The 12,940-nt window shown below is 41.8% G+C and overlaps 1 protein-coding gene across 9 annotated transcripts in view; it reads right to left on the bottom strand.

Moving 5' to 3' along the window:
* The window catches only part of ago4 (argonaute RISC component 4), a 37,386-nt gene extending 25,225 nt beyond the window's left edge, over nt 1-12,161 (bottom strand). For 7 of the 9 annotated variants that reach the window (XM_036971771.1, XM_036971773.1, XM_036971776.1 and 4 more), the window contains exons 1-4: nt 11,948-12,161; nt 4,357-4,540; nt 3,858-3,978; nt 354-532 (exon numbers count right to left, since the gene is read on the bottom strand). In XM_036971771.1, the coding sequence (XP_036827666.1) occupies nt 354-532; nt 3,858-3,978; nt 4,357-4,540; nt 11,948-11,966 (503 nt within the window). In that variant the 5' untranslated portion in view covers nt 11,967-12,161. The remainder of the gene's footprint in view (nt 1-353; nt 533-3,857; nt 3,979-4,356; nt 4,541-11,947) is intronic. The other 2 variants (XM_036971772.1, XM_036971779.1) reach the window with 1 other exon arrangement.
* Between the last annotated feature and the right edge of the window lie 779 nt (nt 12,162-12,940).

The raw sequence follows: 12,940 nt of genomic DNA, 5'->3' as shown, positions 1-12,940 counted from the left end.
TGTTACAGTATTCTACACCTCAAAGTATCTGCTTGATGTTCTTATGAAATTAGGTCATAGGCACAGAGTTATTTATTTGGAACTGTGTGTAGAAACTGGCCATAAAGTTATTCACTGTTTATATGGGCAAGACTATTTGATATAGGATGCCAAGATATAACAACGCAATGAATCCATGAACAACTGGTATTTTGCCACAGGAAGAGAGAGGTGTTATGGGGCCAAGTTATAGAAGCCGTGTACCTCATATGCCTAACCATAAACTTAAACCAACAAGCAAATGTGTGTACATAAATGTTCACATAATAGCCCATTTCGACATCGCAGGTTAGCCATATAGTGGGAACATTTACCTCATGGAAGGCAGGTGGCGGGTGATGACGTCCAAGGCCTGAACAGAGTCCTCGGGGACCTCGTTGTGGCCTGAAAGGGCCTCCAGGAGCATCTGCAGGCTCACCACCGACACCCACTGCAGCGACACCTTGAAGGTCTGGTCCTTCCCCTCCCCCGGTAGAGTCACCTCCAGATCCACCTAGAGGAGAGAGACAGAGGGCAGGGTGTTAGGGAATGGTTGCAAGGTCAGGAAAGCCACAAATAAAGACATTTGTGATATGCTCTGAGCTACACCGTCAGGTCCAAAATGATTGGCACCCTTGATAAAGAGCAAAAATGGACTGTCAAATAAATACAAATACTATGCTTTTTTATTATTTACCATTTTCTTTTGAAAAGTTTTATTTTATACATTTGCTCAGGTAACAGATTTTATTTAAGTACTTTTTTTTTTCTCTCTGAAAAAGACAGGGGTCAAAACTATTGGCACCCCTGTTTTCAATACCTCACCTTTTTCATTTGTATTTTTATTTAACCTTTACATACTGAGACCAAGGTCTCTTACAGATGAGCCCTGAATTACACACGTTAGAGAAAATACACACGTCAAAATATAAATAGCAGAAAGACAAACACGTTCAGAAAAAATATTAAAGTAAATGCGTTCATCAATAATATGGTCCTCAGCTTTCTGAATAACCCTAGAAGCCCATGAACATCAAAGTTAAGAACATTTTGAAGATTGTAAAAAAAGAAAGAAAAAAAAAAAGAAGAAATGTGCATTAGTAATGGCGTTAGGTACAGTGGGCTTTATAAATTAAAACATAACGTACCAACCTACGTGACATAAAAAAGAGAGCCAACCAACCTTCCGGTATAGAATGCAGTGGCGAGTACTGAAACTAGCACCCATAATAAAGCGCGGTGCGCTATAATAAACTGCATCTGACGGCTTTAATGACGTGGCAGCTGCATTAATATACTGTAGATTATGTCATAGTCCAGGACCGATAGGAACGTCTACTGATTCATCTGCTTTCTACCATTCAGCGAGAGGCAGGACCTATTTCTATAGAAGAATCCCATTTTTATTCACAGCTTCTTAACCAACCCATCAATATGCTTTTTAAAAAGACAGCTTTCATCTATCCAGATATTTGTAAGCAGGGACACAATCAATATGGACACCATCCAAAGTACATATCCTTAAATCAGACTTTTTTTACAATTATTTTTTAGGTGCTTTATCTGCATTCTGTATTAATTTCAAGTCAATTAAGTTTCTGTAATACAATGAAGGCAGACTTTAGTTCAGACAAAGTGTGGTCAACCCTGGGAGAAATAGCATACACAACAGTATTATCGGCATACAAGTGCAGGTGAACATTTTACAATGTTGTTCATGTCAACAGTAAAAAGTACAGGACCCAGAATTGCCCCCTGCGGGACTCATTTCGTAATATCCAGGAAACCAGATGTAACGCCGTCAGTAGATATACAGTGCCTTGCGAAAGTATTCGGCCCCCTTGAACTTTGCGACCTTTTGCCACATTTCAGGCTTCAAACATAAAGATATAAAACTGTATTTTTTTGTGAAGAATCAACAACAAGTGGGACACAATCATGAAGTGGAACGACATTTATTGGATATTTCAAACTTTTTTAACAAATCAAAAACTGAAAAATTGGGCGTGCAAAATTATTCAGCCCCCTTAAGTTAATACTTTGTAGCGCCACCTTTTGCTGCAATTACAGCTGTAAGTCGCTTGGGGTATGTCTCTATCAGTTTTGCACATCGAGAGACTGACATTTTTTCCCATTCCTCCTTGCAAAACAGCTCGAGCTCAGTGAGGTTGGATGGAGAGCATTTGTGAACAGCAGTTTTCAGTTCTTTCCACAGATTCTCGATTGGATTCAGGTCTGGACTTTGACTTGGCCATTCTAACACCTGGATATGTTTATTTTTGAACCATTCCATTGTAGATTTTGCTTTATGTTTTGGATCATTGTCTTGTTGGAAGACAAATCTCCGTCCCAGTCTCAGGTCTTTTGCAGACTCCATCAGGTTTTCTTCCAGAATGGTCCTGTATTTGGCTCCATCCATCTTCCCATCAATTTTAACCATCTTCCCTGTCCCTGCTGAAGAAAAGCAGGCCCAAACCATGATGCTGCCACCACCATGTTTGACAGTGGGGATGGTGTGTTCAGCTGTGTTGCTTTTACGCCAAACATAACGTTTTGCATTGTTGTCAAAAAGTTCCATTTTGGTTTCATCTGACCAGAGCACCTTCTTCCACATGTTTGGTGTGTCTCCCAGGTGGCTTGTGGCAAACTTTAAACAACACTTTTTATGGATATCTTTAAGAAATGGCTTTCTTCTTGCCACTCTTCCATAAAGGCCAGATTTGTGCAATATACGACTGATTGTTGTCCTATGGACAGAGTCTCCCACCTCAGCTGTAGATCTCTGCAGTTCATCCAGAGTGATCATGGGCCTCTTGGCTGCATCGCTGATCAGTCTTCTCCTTGTATGAACTGAAAGTTTAGAGGGACGGCCAGGTCTTGGTAGATTTGCAGTGGTCTGATACTCCTTCCATTTCAATATTATCGCTTGCACAGTGCTCCTTGGGATGTTTAAAGCTTGGGAAATCTTTTTGTAACCAAATCCGGCTTTAAACTTCTTCACAACAGTATCTCGGACCTGCCTGGTGTGTTCCTTGTTCTTCATGATGCTCTCTGCGCTTTTAACCGACCTCTGAGACTATCACAGTGCAGGTGCATTTATACGGAGACTTGATTACACACAGGTGGATTGTATTTATCATTAGTCATTTAGGTCAACATTGGATCATTCAGAGATCCTCACTGAACTTCTGGAGAGAGTTTGCTGCACTGAAAGTAAAGGGGCTGAATAATTTTGCACGCCCAATTTTTCAGTTTTTGATTTGTCAAAAAAGTTTGAAATATCCAATAAATGTCGTTCCACTTCATGATTGTGTCCCACTTGTTGATTCTTCACAAAAAAAATACAGTTTTATATCTTTATGTTTGAAGCCTGAAATGTGGCAAAAGGTCGCAAAGTTCAAGGGGGGCGAATACTTTCGCAAGGCACTGTACATGCAGCCAATTGAGGAAACCCTCTGAATTATCAGTGAGTGAGATTGGAGAACACATTGGAGAACCCTCTTCAATTCCAACCACCAACCGGTAAATGGGGTAAATGTATTAGTATAAAATAGATGTATATTTTTTGGAGCATACAATATATTTATTTTATACAGTCTTTTTTAATAAATCATTATTTAATAATGGTGGGCCTGACAGTATATCTAAAGAAACTGGTCAAGGCCTGGAATAAACAGATGCACATCGCGTTTTGGGCAAATGGATCCAGTGGTTCTGGATGCGACAGGAAAATCCCAAAAACCTTTCAAGAACTGACAGCGGTGCTGGGATGGAGAGAAAACCCATTACATCGTCGCTAAAACTAGAGGTACAATAGTATAGTTAAGACGGTTGCTTACCCTGTCTCTCCCGATGGGTAGTGGATGGGCCGTGTACATGTTCCTCTTCCCGTCGTAGCCCGGTTGTCGATCACCAAAGATCTGCATCTTGAAGTGGCGAACCATGGTGTCCACCACCTCCCTGTGAGAGAGGGGGAATCATGAGCTGGCCAGATAATGCATTCACATCGACTGTACTGCTTACAGTACTATAGTCTGGTCTTCACTGTCCCTTCCAATACATTATTCAAATAAACAACTTCCCACCCGCCCTGACGTTAAATACCCATTTTTATTTTCACAAGTACAACTCGCACTTGAGTTTGACTTATTTTGCTAACAAGTACACACTTCCATTCCCTCAACTCCCCTAAAAGCCTCCACCAAACACACAAACCCTCAAATGATCAACTTAAGACCTTGCTCTCTCTCCTTCCAATGAAAATTAATTTCTACCTTCTAGCTCCCCTCAAGAGAGAAATGTCTCTCCTTCCCCCTCTACATGTCCAGTTGTATTTACCGGTTGACCCTCCGAGGACGTTTCTCAGGCTTGATGTCGATATCGTAATGATAGACATCAATCTTGGGAATCTGCACCTGGAAGTGGTTTGCCAGCAGGCGGATGGGCTTCCCCACGGTGCCCATGCCAGGCCTCCGCGGGGGCTGGAAGAGGGAGGTGGGGGCCGACGGGCCTATAGGGGGGTCCAAACACAGAAACACACACTTTTGTTAATTGATACATTCATTTCAGCTGGTTCGTATTCACTAGGTACCAAACGGAAGAAAACAGAAACAGTGAGGGGGTACCTGAACTTGAAATGCTCGTTTTTGTTTGTGGTGCAAAATCTTTTTCTACGATGTGCTCTAATGAATAAGATCCTGTTAAAGTTACACTTTAAGAGGAAAGGAGAAGTAAGTAGTTAAGAGGCTTTTTGGTCTCAGACTAATTTGTTTTGGCAATGAGGCTAAGCAGCATGTTGACCACCGTGGGTGCAATTATTGGTTGGTAGCTAAGCTATTTCGACAGGACGCTCAGAAATTAATACAAACTGACCAACAAAAATTGCTGCATGCGTTTGCAGTTTCTTTTTTGCCCTTATTGTAGAATTGTTGGTCAATTTGCACAATCCATTTCTGAAATCTGTTCAATCACCTCCTTGCCACGGTTTCCCGCGTGAACTCCCTCTAACAGGTCACGACTACCCACCCACAACATCCATCACTCTGGCCTCCAACCCAGATAGGTCAACAGGAGGACAAAACAATGACCCGCAATTACACGCTGGCCCGCCCCAGCACCCCACCCCACCCCACTACAGCCAGACCATAGACTGGCGCACAGGGCCCGCCCCAGCACCCCACCCCACTACAGCCAGACCATAAACTGACGCACAGGGCCCGCCCCAGACAAAGAGCAGCGTGTCGGAGACAGACGGAGGGCAGCAGGGCCAGATGGGGGTCCGCAGAGACCGTCGGGATTACAGTTACACACTGAACAAACACTGCCTCCACACTCCTGTCTGATACAAGATGTGCTCATACAATTTGTGTATTTCCCAATGTTAAATGTGTAGGCCTAATATACCAAGCCCCAATACTGACTCACAGGCATGTGTCCTGAGCAATTCATCCAGCCAATGAAAATACAACAATTATTTGAGTGGATGTTTGGAAGTGGGATGCACCACTGTATTGTATACTTGTGTCTTACATTTAAATTTGTGTTAAAATAATAGATGATAAAATAGGGGGAACTATCCAATTTCAACTACTCGGTACGTATAAAAACAAAATGTAAAAAAAGAATTAGGCCTACACATTCAAGATGCAGTGCATGTAGAGAGGGAAAGGGAAGAGTTGAGCTTCTCATGATTGAAGGCTGGGTGTAAGAGGGAATGGGATGCTTACTGCTTTTGTCAACTGACAACAAGGGGGCTGCGGGGGTCCTGAACCTGATGCACCGCCACGCTCCAGTTAGCAAGTGAAGCCCAAGGGGGAGCAATCAGGACCCTCTCTGTGCTTCCTAAAAAATTTTTTTTAAAACACGCTCCCTGCATGCCCTCATCCCCCCTAAACACCCCCCTCCCTAATCCTCCATATCCCAGTAAATTACTGCCATGGGAGCAACAAAAGCCCCGGGGCGGCATGGTGTGTTCATACGTGTGTGCTGTAGGTGAGGTTCAGAAAGAGGGATCCCAGCGGTAGCAGTCAGGTTGGGTCACCCTGACTCACCCACTTTCACCAAAAACAGCACTGGCTCTATATATAGCCCCCTCAGCTGCTGCCTCAGGGCAGTTGAGAGGGGTTGTCAGTGTGTGGAATGCTTGGACCCCTCCCCAAACCTACACCACGTACCTCTCTGCCACCCCCCCTAATGAGGGTGTCTCAATGGTACCTCAACTATGGGTTCAAGCCTGCAGCAGCAACCTGAAGGGCCTGGCTGATTGTAATATATGTAGTGCATGTGACAATCAAGCCCACTGTCCACGCAAATGAATGCATTGTACATGGCCACGATGTAGCGGCTTCACTGTGATTCTTAGGCAATTTAAGTCAATCTCAAAGCCAAGCGGTTACCGTGACTGCACTGCACCAAAGGAGAACGCTATCAGATAAAGCAGACCACCACAATTACATTTGTGGGGAAATAATGATTTTTCCGCTGGTTATTTGATAAAATGTGATTAAATGACTGAGCATAAGACTTAAAAATGAGGAGCACTGGTTGTTGGTCTATTAACTGAATCATCATTCACATTTTAAGGTGATTTATGTAGTAAATAAAAGGTGTAGTACGTAAAATTCCTTAAGAGTCTAACAGTCTGGCCAATAGTACCTTGCAGTTGGGAGACCAAGGAAAAGGCACTAGGGTTAGGTTCATGGTCGTAACAGATACAAAACCTTCTTCAGTCATGATTTATATTTACTGGCTAGGCAAAGCTGCTACGGGCCACCGGTCAACATATAAGCCTACTACCATAAAGCATACATTTTTGTTTTACTCTAGTGCAAGTGAGAGATGGGGGTGTGGGGGGGGGGGGGGGTATTTGACAGGAAATACAGTATGGGTGATATTGAGGGGAGGTCATTGTGTTTACACTTAGGCCTCTAGCTTGTGTAGCGTGTGACGTGAGAATGGGGCTTAACCTGCAGACAGGATGCACTGTGCTGATGAGTCAGTAATGACATTGACTGTGAGGGACATGCAGTCACCTGTAAATCACCTGGACTACACAGTGGAAAATAGAAGGGCCTGTTGTGAGTGGCCTGGAGACTGCTGGGGGCACATCAGCCATTCATAACCAAAAGACACAGGCGATAGCTAGTGGCCAGCTAGGCCTGTGTGTCTTGTAGATGAAACTGCCTAGGCCCATACTATGGGTCAACTAAGGTTAGTCTACTGAAAACACTAATCTGCTGTCGTTAATTTATGTCCTACATTCCTTTGATTATGGTCATTTTTATGGATCATGCGACATTAAAACTAATTTCCACCGGGAAGACAATTACATTTTCTACCTATACAAGCGTTCATGTACTGTATGTGATGCTGCTGCTCAGGGAGCTACAGCTGATAAGGAGGTTATTTGGGTGGACTGTGTTGCAATGATTTCTTGAAAGACCGTCACTTGGTCTTTTTGATATTTTGTCATAGACAACAGTAAGCAGAATGCCAGCTGTGAACAAAAAGCCATGGATTTGCATTAGCGGAGGAAGGGGAGGACCATCCTTTTAACAAAATTTCATAAAAAATTCAAATGCAAAACATTTAAAAAGTTATCCTTTCTAGAGAAAACTATATTAAATATATTCACGGCACCAAATTATTTATTAAAATACACTATTTTTAAAGAAGGTCTACAGTAGCCTCAACAGCACTCTGAGGTAGCACCGTGGTGTAGCCGGAGGACAACTAGCTTCCATCCTCCTCTGGGTACACTGACTTCAATACAAAAGCTAAGAGGCTCATGGTTCTCACTCCCTTCCAAAGACTTACACAGTAATTATGACAACTTCCGGAGGACGTCCTCCAACCTATCAGAGCTCTTGCAGCATGAACTGACATGTTGTCCACCCAATCAAAGGACCAGATAATTAATATAGTACTGAAAGCATAAGCTACAGCTAGCTAGAACTGCATAACATCACTTTTAGTTTCACTTAGCTAGCAAATGCACCTAGCTAGTTTAGCCTACTCAAACAGAGGAATACTATGTTAGCTAGCTGGTTATGACTATCCAATACAACACTGGAACGCTTCCAAGTCAAAGTAAGCTTTTGGTTTTATTCGTTTATTGACACCGGGGCCAGCCGGTGTAAGTGCTAAACTGCTTACTGACTATACACAAATGTTTACTAACACGTTAGTTATATTAACTGGGTTGACTATTTCATTACTTTAGCTAATATGGTGACAATGATGTAGACTGTGTAGCAGTTATGATATGGTTGGGCCTTAGAAAGGTTTTTTCGCCTGGTCACATACAGCTGATGTGTTGTGCATTGAAGTCCATAAGTGAAGGGAAAAGGTAAGAGAAGAGCACATAGATGCTAGAAGGAATACAATGTGGATGCTATGAAAGCGAAGTGTTTATGCATGATCAGGGGTATATTGATTCCACCGATTCTGTTGAAAAACGTTTCTTAAAATGGAAGCAAACGAAACGGGATAAACATACATGAAATTGTCCAATAGAAACTCTTGTTTGCAACTGTTGGGACGAATGTTCACCCATGTGAAAGGCAGTATTGAATGTGTCACTGAGCAACGTCAAATTTGTCTCTCAACCTGTGTGCACCTACATTGTAAACTTTCATAGGCTAGGTTGTAGAAATGTCATGATGGGTAAAAGGACATTTTGAGTATCATGTAGTAGCTTCAAGCTATCGCTGTAACATTGAACTGAGTGAATGGAATATGAATGACAGCCATCCAATATGGTGTAATAGAAATCAGGTCAAGCTCATTAAAAAAAAAAAATATATATATATATGTCCTCCCTCATCTTAAAACGGCACAGACCGCCACTGGGTTGCATACTAAACTAGTAGGCGCTATATAACAGGGAGGAAGATTACATGGCTAGAACTGGGGTTAAAACAACCATTGAAGCCTTCCATAATACCAATCATCAGAGCAAGGAAAACAGCGCATCTCTGTCTCAGTCTGTGTAGCCCATGTAGCTGATGCTGTCAGCAAAAGAGTATGACATGCAGCATTTGATTGATTGATGCCAGCAAGCATCTGGCCTCCCTTTATTAAAAAAAAATCAAAATAATTTTAATTAGCCAATCAGCGTTGAGCTGAGCTCAAGTGTGGGTTGTGTCCTGGTGCAGCAAAACACCTCTCAACGGAGCAAGTTTGGATTTGGCTTCACACCAATCAAAAGCAAAACGTCATTGTCAGATCTGTTTCAGGTCTGCTCGGGTAGTTTTCCTGTAGTAGATAGCTTGCTAAATCAACCCTTTCCTAAGACATGGATGAGATGGGTATTTGGCCTTTTTTTTTTTTTTTAACTTAATTCTCTGTATAGGCTAATGATTATGATGGCGATTCTGTTCTTACCATAAATGCATTTATTGTGCCACTGGCCTGAGACGATTTAAGTTCAATATGTAGCCTTGTAGGCTCACTTTAACAAGCTAGCCGCTACAGGATTGGTAGCTAACGTAGGCTAATGTGATTAGCATGAGGTTGTAAGTAACAAGAACATTTCCCAGGACATAGACAGGAAGCTTAAATTCTTGTTAATCTAACTGCAGTGTCCAATTTACAGTAGCTAGTACAGCAAAACCATGCTATTGTTTGAGAGTGCACAGTTATTAACTTAAATGGATTAATAAACCAATTAGGCACATTTGGGCAGACTTGATACAACATTTTGAACAGAAATGCAATGGTTCATTGGATCAGTCTAAAACTTTGCACATACACTGCTGCCAGCTAGAGGCCTAAGTCTAAATTGCGCCTGCGCTGGAACAATACCTTTGTCTTTCTCTTGCATTTCAAAGACAATACAAAAAAATACAAAAAAGCATGTTTTTTATTTCTATTACCAGATCTTATGTTATATTCTCCTACATTCATTTCACATTTCCACAAACGTCAAAGTGTTACCTTTCAAATGGTATCAAGAATATGCATATCCTTGCTTCAGGTCCTGAGCTACAGGGAGTAAGATTTGGATTGAAAAAAAGGGTTTGATCCTTTAATCAACTTATCTGGTTCATTGTTGCCCATGTAATGAAGTTAGGCTAGCAAGCATCTTAGCTAGGTAGCCTTATGACTAAATAAAAACTAAATATGTACTGTATGACAGAGCCATAGACAGTTTTGCCAACATGAAAGAGAGGAGGACGGCATTGGCGTTCAACAAGACCACAAGTAGGCCACGTTTAAAAAAATAATGTTTTAATTGGGTGCGCATGCACACAGAATCAGTACCATGCACAGCCACATGATATTTAGGAACATTGATTGGATTCAATTGTTTTTGGCATCTTTAAGTATGTTTTCAATGAGCATAAATAGTCTTGTTGATTTGATGATGTTATAAAAGTAAGTTAAAATGGTGCTGCAATAGCTGAGGCAGTGATCTTGTTGTCTTTCTGCAGGCTTACGGTATCTCTGTGATTCTAAAATCAGTAGTTGTTTAGTAAACTGTCAAAAATATGATTTTGCTTGACCATGCTGTAGGTCATGACCATGCTGTGTGACATGCAATATCGTCTGTGGATTTCACCGGACAGATGGTGCTCTTCGGTTTTGTGATGAAACAAACGTGTAGTTGAATTTACTCTGCCACTATATTTTTGTTATCTCGGCCTTATTGTATATTTCAGTGACGTATGAACAAATGGGTTATAGAGCAAAAACCCAATTATCACAACATAGGTTGTAATATGGCTTTTTTTAAATTGTAATATTGACTTGGCTTCCCCTGTGACTTTACCCACACTGCTTGCTACTGCCTAGTGACATTTTACCTTAGCATGGAAATGGTTAAAACACAGGAAAATTAGAAGAATTGATAGGCATGTGGCAGTAAACTGATGGCATGAGTGCTGCATTGCTGGTGACAATTGTTTCTATATCAGGCGACAAAGAGGTGATCACTTGGTAATCCCATATAATAAAGACAGGAATTCTCACCAGCTGCAGGAAAGTTAGTTGTATATCAGGTGTGAAAAAGATTCATAGATCAATTGTCAATTGCAGCATTATTAAGGCATCTAGCGTGCGTGATATCCTGAACTCAACTATGGTCATGGAGTATGGCGATGGCTTGCAAGTTCGATCGATAAATAGTAGTACGCATTCTACTCAAGGCAGGCTCCATTCCATGCATGCACGAGTGCACGTTGATTTCCTCCCAGGCACGGGCAGGCGACGGTGGCGCGCAAACCGCCGAGTACTGACAGAAATGCTAGAGAGCCTAAAAAACACATTTAAATGTATTATTGCCACCAAACAGTCGATTATATTGAAATATTTCAGCGTGAACAAAGACATGATGACAGTATTGTGATGTTAGCGACTGTACCTCGATGCGTTCAATAGGTAGAAAGGACAGTACGAACGAGACGCCAGAGTTCCCTTCCCTACTGTCGATTGTACAATTACTTATTACTAGGCTTCATATTTTAACATTTTCTGATGCTATATTGGCTTGAGGGCATACCTATTTCAACTGGAATCATTTTAAACGTATCATGATGCTGAATAAATAGCGTGTTTGATGAAACGATGGGCTAGATAACAACAGACATCGTAAACACACGACACGGAAGGAAGGTCTTGGTTAAATCCCCCCCACATTCACACAATGCCATCCAACCATCGTCTGGAGCTGCGGTCTTCAGATATAAAAGCAGCAGCCGAGAAACAAAAACAAATCACTCGATTTGTCTTATATAACATGTGCTTATCAGGCTGTAGAAGTCACGGGCAGAACCTTATCTCCGTTGTATTAATATGCCACTCACGTTGGGCCTGATATGCTTGTTTGTTTTTTCTCTGTCGCCGAGGCCTAACTACAACCACGGTTCCCAGTTGCGCAATGAATAGGCGCACACACCCCCGATATGGGCTTCTCATATCATCCTCTTACCGGGTCCGAGCGCTTCCATGGCCGAGGGCTCTCTCTCCGTCTCTGTCCCGGCCTGGCGGCTCCGTACCGACACTGAAATTGGGGGCGGTATTGCGACGCTGAGGGGGGGCTAATTTAAGAAAGGGAATATAATGCGTAGATGTCCAGAGGTGTTGTGGATGCGTTGTCTTCTGAGTGATTTAACACATATCCTGTGGATTTGGAAATGAGCATGCGCGAGGTGATATAAAATAACTCTGCGCTTGCGCAAAGTGAATTACAGCAGTAGCAAAAGAGCACCACACATGGCCACTTATGGTTAGTACACTACTCATACCTTTTACTGTAAATGTGACTCATTCATACAATAGGCTACTTACTACATCATAGTACAGTGCTTACGTAGTAGCTGTATTTCACTTGTTTGTTATTAGACTATAAATGATCATGTCATCCCCTATCTCCAGATAATCTTGCTACATTTCCCTTTATATAATAACCATCATGTCGAAGTGCACTTGGAGTCACGCGATAATATGGTGTGTGGTTCTCCCACTACGACTCCAGAAACCATACAGTTTATTGGGCTACAGATTAAATAAATTATGATGAATTTCGGAGGATGGTGAAAGTGAACGGTGATGAGCTTGATGCTGCTTTCCAATATATATATAGGGTCTGATTCTGGTGACATGATGATCGATGCTTGCCTGCCTTTTGACAAATACAAATATTATCGATTTTAAACATAATAATCTCATCAAGACCAGAATAAACACATGCACTACTTAACAGAACAGTTTTTGTGACAAATGCAATGGAAACATACTGAATTTTAGATGTTTATTCGGTACATGAAAACTTAAACGAAATAGTACATTTTGTGTGCACTACATCATCAGGTACTAACTTTTATCTGCAACAAGACAATTTGGTAGAAACACAAACTCTGGTGGGAAAATTCGCATATTTTCTTTATTCGGATCATAGAATATTCGCATGAACTGGCCTTCC

This window comes from Oncorhynchus mykiss, chromosome 32, assembly GCF_013265735.2.
Source record: "Oncorhynchus mykiss isolate Arlee chromosome 32, USDA_OmykA_1.1, whole genome shotgun sequence".
NCBI classification, from domain to species: domain Eukaryota; kingdom Metazoa; phylum Chordata; class Actinopteri; order Salmoniformes; family Salmonidae; genus Oncorhynchus; species Oncorhynchus mykiss.
Note: the sequence above shows the minus strand (reverse complement) of the source record. Positions and strands in the feature narration are given on the sequence as shown.